Source organism: Orcinus orca, chromosome 11, assembly GCF_937001465.1.
Source record: "Orcinus orca chromosome 11, mOrcOrc1.1, whole genome shotgun sequence".
NCBI classification, from domain to species: Eukaryota; Metazoa; Chordata; class Mammalia; order Artiodactyla; family Delphinidae; genus Orcinus; species Orcinus orca.
In genome coordinates, this window is record NC_064569.1 from 29,104,120 (window position 1) to 29,112,737 (window position 8,618).

Below are 8,618 nucleotides of genomic sequence, written 5' to 3' on the forward strand. Positions count from 1 at the left end.
CCACTTTAAAGTGTGCAATGTTTAGCATTAGTGGTTAAGTGTTCATTGTTTGGTGTATTCACAGAGTTCTGCAAGCATCACCACTATCTCATTTTGGAATATTTGCATCACCCCAGGAAGAAATCCTTTAGCAATCTCTCCCCTGTCCTTCCTCTTCTTAACTCCTATTAAACTCATAAGTTTTTCAAAATTGAAAAAAGTCACATTGAATCCTAACCTGAGGCCCCATTTTTTGTTTGTTTGTTTTTAAGCTGTGAGAGACTTATTTGTTTGAAGTTTATGATAATTTTGTGTTTAAGAGATTTACAATGCCAAATTACTGAGTGTTTGATAGTAATGTTAATTTAAATGTGTTACACTAGATATAACAAAATTCAGATTTTTCCTTATGTAGTATGTTTAAGATGGGTTGCTTGTATATTTTAACCCCTTAACATGACTCTGCATTGAATTTCTATGGTAACAGCATTTCTGCAAAAACATAAAAACATTCAGAGGCTGTGCCCTCTCTCCTTTTCCTGTTGCCTTTCAAATCAGGAGAACATGTCTCTCCAGAAGTCACTGGAATGCCCTACATACATTTATTATTATTGCTATTTCCATCCCCCAAATTAATATCAAAACTACCATGATAGATTTGTAAAGAAACCATTTAGGACTACTCATGAGAAAGAAAATTATCTTGGATAATGACAGAAAAGAAAAAAAAATACAGTTAGAAGATAGGAAGTCAAATTCAAACTGTCTGGCCTAATCCTGAATGTATCATTTTCATTATATAGTCAACTTCTGCTGTGCCGCCTTGACTTTATGGCTTAATGATATGATTATGCCCAGTTGATGATGAGTAGCTCTGGTCATAGGATCACCCGAAATCCTAGTCATGTTTAAATAGAACATAGTGGTATGTGAGAAGCTCTTACTCAAACTAAGAGTAATTTACTGTCACAGCAACCAAGACTTTGTCCCCCAACTTCAATTAGGCTATGATGTTTTATCATAATATTTCATTCCTCTCAGATTTCCTATCTTTGGTTATAGGACCAGATGGTTTCACTGGTGAATTCTACCAAATATTATAAGAAGTCATACCATTCCCTCTCAAACTTCTCCAAAACATAGATGAGGAAAGAACACTTTGAAATTCATCTTACAAGGCCATCATTACCTGATACAAAAGCCAGACAAGGATATACAAAAAAATTAAATTACAGGTCAATATATGTGATGAACATAAATGCAAAATTACCCAATAAAATATTAGTAAATCAAATTCAACAGTACAGTAAAAGGATCATACACCATGATCAAGTGGGCTTTGCTTCTGGGATGCAAGGATGGGTCAACACTTGCAAATTAATCAATGTGATTCACCACATTACAAAATAAAGGATAAAATCCTGTGATTATCTTAATAGATGCAGAAAAAGCATTTGACAAATTCAACATCTTTTCCTAATAAAAAACTCTTAACAAAGTGGATATAGAAGAAATTTATCTCAACATAATAAAGGCCCTATATAACAAGCCCACAGCTAACATCATAATCAGTGATGAAAAGCTGAAAGCTATTGCTCTAAGATCAGGAACATGACAAGAATGCCTGTTCTCAATATTATTTAACACAGTACTGGCAGTCCTAGTCAGAGCAATTAGTCAAGAAAAAGAAATAAAAAGCATTCAAATCAGAAAATAATAATTTAAATTGTCTCTGCAGATGATATGATATAATATTTATAATAGACTTCACCAAAAGACTGTTATAACTAATAAACAGTTTCAGTAAAGTTGCAAGATACAAAATCAATATACAAAGGTCAGTTGTGTTTCTATACACTAATAATACCTATCAGAAAGAGAAATTAAGAAAATTATCTCATTTACAATTGCATTAAAAAGAATAAAATACTTGGTAATAAGTTTGATCAAGGAGGTGAAGGATTTGTACACTCAAGAATTGTTCCAGATTGAATGTTGAGCATCTTTTCATGTACCTGTTGGCCACTTGAGTGTCTTCTTAGGAAAATGTCTACTTAGTTCTTCTACCCATTTTTTAGTTGGATTATTTTGTATTGAGTTGTATGAGTTCCTTATATATTTTGGACATTAACCCTTTACTCTGTATACGGTTTGCAAAAATTTTCTCCCATTCTGTAGGTAGCCTTTTCATTTTGTTGATTGTTTCTTTAGCTGTGAAGAAGCTTTTTAGTTTGATATAGTCCCACTTGTTGATTTCTGCTTTTGTTGCTTGTGTTTTTGGTGTCAAATCCAAAAAATCATTGCCAAGATCAATGTTAAGGAGCTTTCCCTACATGTTTTCTTCCAGACGTTTTATAGTATCAGGTCATATGTTGAAGTGTTTAATCCATTTTGAGTTAATTTTTATGAGGAGTATAAGATAGAGGTACAATTTCATTTTTCTCCATGTGGTTATCCAGTTTTCCAGACACCATTTGTCGAAGAGAGTATTCTTTTCCCAGCAAAATAAGGTATCAAAGAGGTATCAGCACTTCTGTCATTATTGCAACTTTACTCAGAATAACCAAGATATGAAAAAACTGAAGTGTCCATCAATGGATGAATAAATAAGATGTAAAATATATATGTATGTATATATATATATTTATATTATATTATAATTAATATTATAATATATATATATATAATTCAGCCATGAAAAAAATGAAATTCTGCCATTTACAACAACATGGATGGACCCTGATTTATTATGCTAAATGAGCTAAGTCAGACAGAGGAAGATTAAATGCTGTATGATATTACTTATTTGTGGATTTTAACAAAGATAAACTTGTAAAAACAGAGAGTAGAATAGTGATTATCAGGGGCTGAAGGTTGGGGGATTGGGGAGATGTTATTTAAGGATACAAACTTAAAACTAGTAGATAAATAAATCCTGAAGTTCTAATGTAGAGCATAGTAATTATAGTCACCAATACTGTATTATGAACTTCAAATTTACCAAGAGACTAGATCTTCATTGTTCTCATCACAAAGAAAGAAGTGATAATTATATGACACATTAAAGGTATTAGGTAACACTATGGTTGTAATCATATTGCAATATATAAATGCATCAAATCAACACATTGTACACCTTAAAATTACACAGTGTTATATGTCAATAGTATCTCAATTTAAAAAAGAAAAAAAAGTAATTGGTTGAATAATTTAGTTATCAGAATTGATGTATGTGTAACTTTACCACCTCAACGTGAAGCCCTGATTTCTGTCTAGTCTAAGCTTCAGAATTCAGTTTTACAGTTGTAAATTAGAAATGAGGATTTTGAAAAGTCCTACACATAAATCCATGTAGATACATATAGCACGTGCACACACACATCATACTTTGTATATTTATTTTGAATAGAAAATGGAATAAGCAGGTGAGTAGTTTCAAAGTTGAAGATTTATTCATTTTTGGAAATTTTTAGGTAATTTTAGTCAGTTTGATATAAATATCAATATACTATATGTTGGCTGCCATTGGTCTAAAAATCTACCAGATCTTCCAGCTCCATGCTACTAATAATATCTACTACTGTTGTGAGCTGAATTGTGTCCCCCCAAAAGATATATTGAAGTCCTGAACCCAGGCACCTGTGAATGTGACCTTATTTGGAAACGGGGTCTCTGTGATTTAACCAATTTAAGGTAAGGTCATATTGGATTGAGGTGGGCCCTAAGTCCAATGACTAGTGGCCTTATAAGGAGAAAGAGACACAGAGAGGTAGACACGCAGGGTAAAGGGCCATATGATGGTGGAGACAGAGATTGGAGGGATGAAACTTCGAGTCAAGGCACGCCAAGTATTTGCCAATGATCATCAGAAGTTAGGGAGAGGCAATGAAGGATTCTTCCCAAGAGTCTCCAGAGGGAGCCTGGCACTGCTGACACATCAATTCCAGACTTCTAGCCACCAGAACTGTGAGAAAATAAATTTCTGTTGCTTTAAGTCATATACTTGTAGTATTTTGCTATAGCACCACTAGGATATTAATACACATACTATATACAGTAGTAGATAGTAGATTGGCCAGTGATATTCCAACTGGGTAAACATTTCTTTGACATGTTCTTACACAGATGGGCATTCACCATACCTTAATGACTTGCAATTTATAATTTTGCTTCTGTGACAGACCCATGATATGAACTTTGGAACAACAACAACAAACAAAAAGTACTGGGTGAAAGAACAGTATTGTTTCTCCTGAGAGACAATTAGAAATTGGTTTCAGACAGGCTGGAAGTAGAGAATGCAAATTTTCTGTTAAAAATCAGTGGAATAAAAGCATTTTATTTCAATCTCATCTTTTCGACCCCTGGCAAATGCCTAAAAGAACAAAAGAATAGTAGAGCTTTTCTGCCTCCGCTGTGGCGATGGTGCCAGTGAAAAAGCTTGTGGTGAAGGGGGGCAAAAAAAAGAAGCAGGTCCTGAAGTTTACTCTTGACTGTACCCATCCTGTAGAAGATGGAATCATGGATGCGGCCAATTTTGAGCAGTTTCTTCAGGAAAGAATCAAAGTGAATGGAAAAGCTGGGAATCTCGGAGGAGGTGTTGTAACAATCGAAAGAAGCAAAAGCAAGATCACTGTAACTTCCGAGGTGCCTTTTTCCAAAAGGTATTTGAAATATCTCACCAAAAAATATTTGAAGAAGAATAATCTCCGTGATTGGTTACGCGTAGTTGCTAACAGCAAAGAAAGTTACGAATTACGTTACTTCCAGATTAATCAAGATGAAGAAGAGGAGGAAGATGAGGATTGAAACTCAGTTATCTGGAGTATTTTGTATGAATTCTTAAATAAAATTTAGGAAACAAAATGGTGGCTTTCCTTGTATCTCTGCAGTGCGGATTGAACAGAAAACTGGAAATCATAGTAAAAGGGCTTCACTTGGGCTGCCACTCACTTACTTGTAATTAAACTTTTTTTCTGCTTGAAAATTTCAATTCTTTTGGTAGAAATACCAAAATGTGTAAGTCTCCTTCAAGGGAACTGACTACTGTTTGTCATTGAACAGGTGGATGAGGGCGTGGAGATGTGAGTTCAGTTAGTTACTATTTTACACAAAAAGGGGTGGGTCAGTTTCATGTGGTACTTTTCTCAAAGATTGAGGAATACAAATGTGGGAACTCCTGATTCACTGAAAGCAGATCCAGTGACTTGTTTCTGAGGTTCTTTTTTTGGGAAAGTGGCAGTGTCGATAAAATGCAGGCTTCTGGGGCATTTGTCTTCATTTTCTGATTACAAATTACTCTTGATGGACACAGTTATTACTATGTATGTTAATCCTTTTTCTTCCTGTAGAAATAAAATGTCCTTTTGCTTCGCATATTCTACTACACCTCTGGAAAGGGTCTGGAGAGCGACTGTAAAAGTCACAGGTGTTCAATTAAGGAAAGGTCTACAAAATACGAATTTGTAAATAAACATTGTTTCTACAAGTCCTTGCACCAAACTGTCACTTTGAACCCCACCAGAGGGAACTGGAGATGAGGAATAGTGGAGCTTCCAAAGGTGGGTGTCGGTGAGGTTGCCTGGGGTCAGGCTCAGAATCCCAGAGTTCTGGAGTCTTACCCCGGGGGCAGGTGTGGAAGAGAGGGGCCTGGGAGACAGCTCAGGCTGAAGAGAAGTCTTGAGATGCCCAGGGAGTAGTCCCTTTCACACCATTTAGGCCACGGCTGGGCTTAAAAGTCATTCTACAAACACGTTAAGCAGGGCCAAACTGAAAGGGCTTCCCACGATATTGGGGGTTCTGCTGTACGTGTACAGGCTAGAGATCTGTGAAAGGTCATTAATGAGATCATAAAGATGTGATTGTTGCTGACAATATCAAGAGTGACTTTGAGAAGAGATCCTGATGCCTTATGGTGCCCTCTAAAATTTAAATTTTACAGGAATGTCTGCATTGATTTAAGGTTACGTTGTATCAAATTCATGTCTTTCAAGAGCTTGCCTAGGGTGCCTTTCCACACCTGAAATTCTTGTGATCTTGCTAGTTGCATAGCTGGAAATTAAATGTTTTGAGTCATACCTTGGCTCCAGTTTAACATTTGGTGCTCCTTGGGTTGAATTTAACATGTTGAGGCTTTGTAATTTCATTTGTGGTAAAGGCTCTAGCATTTTCTATTTCTATGCAAATTTCTTGAAGCAGAATTGTTTGCATGTTTCTCTGCCCTAGAGAAGGCATTGTTTCTTTCAAAGTTAACTGAGGCATCAGTTGCTCTTTGGTGCTGTCCATTACCATGATTATTAACTTTGTTAGCAAGTTTGTGACTTGGGTTTGCAAATTTTACTTGTTTGTTGCATTGATGTTCCCTTGTAGTAATTCTTAGTTTGGTTGTAAAAAAATTAGCCCTGGGCTGAAATTAGCATATAAGTTTTTTTTTTTAAACTATTTCCAGAATCTAAAACTTGTAATAAAATTGAAACTTTTTGGTTTTTCTATGCCTTTTGAACTCTTGTATTTTGACTTTTGATCACATTTTATATTAAAGTGGCTAACGCATGGCTACTATTATTGTACAAGGCTTTTTTTTTTTAAAGGATTGGCATGCTAATCTGTTTAGCAACAATAAATTGGTTGTTTGTCCTCACTGATGAATTGCTGTACCAACAATGACCTTGGACTTCATTAAAAAAAAAAAAAAGAATAGTAGAAAATTCAAGATTTAATATAATAGAAAAAAAACCTTCAATATACAAATAGAATTATACTAGCCAAAAAATGTGAAATATTAACCTAAACAAGAGTGCATGATATTTATTTTCACAAACTTCCTCAGTCTCCAAGATATTTGTACATTTCCAAAAACAAATTAAGTATCTTATTCTGCAGAACCTCTACAAAATGACAGTTAAGACATCAAGAGTTATAGGAAGGCTCTGGGTACTGTGGAATATATCCTGTTGGGACCAGATATTTGCGACAGAAAAGCAGATACCTGGCAAATAAAAAACAAATAAATAATAAAAATAAATAAAACCATCTGTACACTTTCTTTCCTAGCCTGAAAGTTACTTCACTGAGAGCTGAATAGAGGAGAGAAGGAAAAGCATTGCCATAGACTAAATGTTAGTGCCCCCATTCATATGTTAAAACTTAATTTACAGTGGGATGTCATTTGGAGGTGGGGCCTTTGGTTGGTGATCAGGTCATAAGGGCAGATCCCTCATGAATGAATGACACCAAACCTGCTGGCACCTGATCTTGAATTTCCCAGCCTCCAGAAGGGTGAGAAATAAGTTTCTGTTGTTTATAAGTCACACAGTCTACGGTAATTTGTTATAGCTGCCTGAATGGGCTAAGACAGGAATAGAGGAGGCAATCCATGATTTTATAAGTTGAGGGGTGCTCTGGATACTCTAGCTTTCAATATGATGGGCTCTCAATATTACACTTTCCTTTCTGCACTTTCTTCTGTACTTTTGAGGGATAAACATGCAAGCCACATATTTCAGACAACCTAGCTTTCTGAATTTCTCTTGGTTTCTGCCAATTGGAGGCACTAGATGGAATTTAGAAGGAAGAAAGAAGAAACAGAATATTACTTTGCTATTTCAGTTTCTTTCAGCACCTAGGAGCTGTGACAGTTGCAGGACCATAACGACAAAAGAAGGCATCTTGCTCATGGTCTTCTTGGCATGGAACCTCCATTCTAGGAGAAGAGCATGCAGGGGTGGAGGCAAAGAAAGGCAGACCAGCTCTACAATATACAAAAATTTATTGAATTAAATGCTCGTGAAATGGGTGAATTTTATAATATTTAACCTATATTTTATAAAGCCATTTTTTTAAAGGTGATTTTAGGCAGCAGTGAATGTCAGCAACTTTGAGAGTAATTTAGCAGCAATGGTAGAGTGGGCTCCTGGTTTTTGCTTAATAGCAAAATACATTTCTAACAGTAGCAGACACAGACAGAGAGCTTACCCCTCATACTGTCAGCAGCTCTGGGGCGAAAATGGTCACATGAGCTGTAGTCTAAGGCAGTGACAGTTTCTTGATCTATGAAGAACAACCCTCCTCTTCCCTTAACGCCTTTAGCCATTCCATCACTCTAGTCACCCGTGATCAGCTATAAATTTCCCCATCCTTAAATACTGAATGGTTTTCACATCTGCCAAATGTACGCTGAATACCAAAGAAGATTTTTCTGTCACCCAAGCAATTTGTTGAGCAAGAGTTTGGAGTCAACACCTCTGAATCCACGCCCCAGATAGTCCCAGTTACCATAGTTGTCAACATCTCTGGCAAGCAGCAAAAATAATTCAAAGATGGATCATACTTAGAAAGGAAATGATATGTGCTCTATGCGCAAAACATTTTTCTTTAAATCAGTAAACGGTCATTTCTGATAAAAAGATGGTTACAGTAAAACAAAGGAATGAAAGAAATGCTTCTCATTATTCTCACAGAATTTATAGATAATATCATCTTTATAAGTAATAAGTGAAATTTGAACAATGAGAAAAAAGTATTCCAAAGAGACTTTATAGGATGTCCAAAGAATATAGAATTGAGTTGCAAAATGTCACAATATGACAAAAAATGAAAAGCCAGTGTAGAGAATAATGCCCGTTATAGGTGGAAAAAGT

General features: G+C 35.6%; 1 protein-coding gene across 1 annotated transcript; it reads left to right on the forward strand.

Moving 5' to 3' along the window:
- The first annotated feature begins 4,398 nt into the window (after window positions 1-4,398).
- On the forward strand, window positions 4,399-4,845 carry LOC125960475 (60S ribosomal protein L22-like). The gene has a single exon (XM_049694544.1). It carries the CDS (start codon window positions 4,402-4,404, stop codon window positions 4,786-4,788), a length of 387 nt encoding a protein of 128 aa, XP_049550501.1. The 5' UTR covers window positions 4,399-4,401; the 3' UTR covers window positions 4,789-4,845.
- The last annotated feature ends 3,773 nt before the right edge of the window (window positions 4,846-8,618 follow it).

Bases quoted from the DNA above. Each gene is read 5' to 3' on its own strand.
- LOC125960475 (XM_049694544.1), top strand. From the start codon at position 4,402: ATGGTGCCAGTGAAAAAGCTTGTGGTGAAGGGGGGCAAAAAAAAGAAG.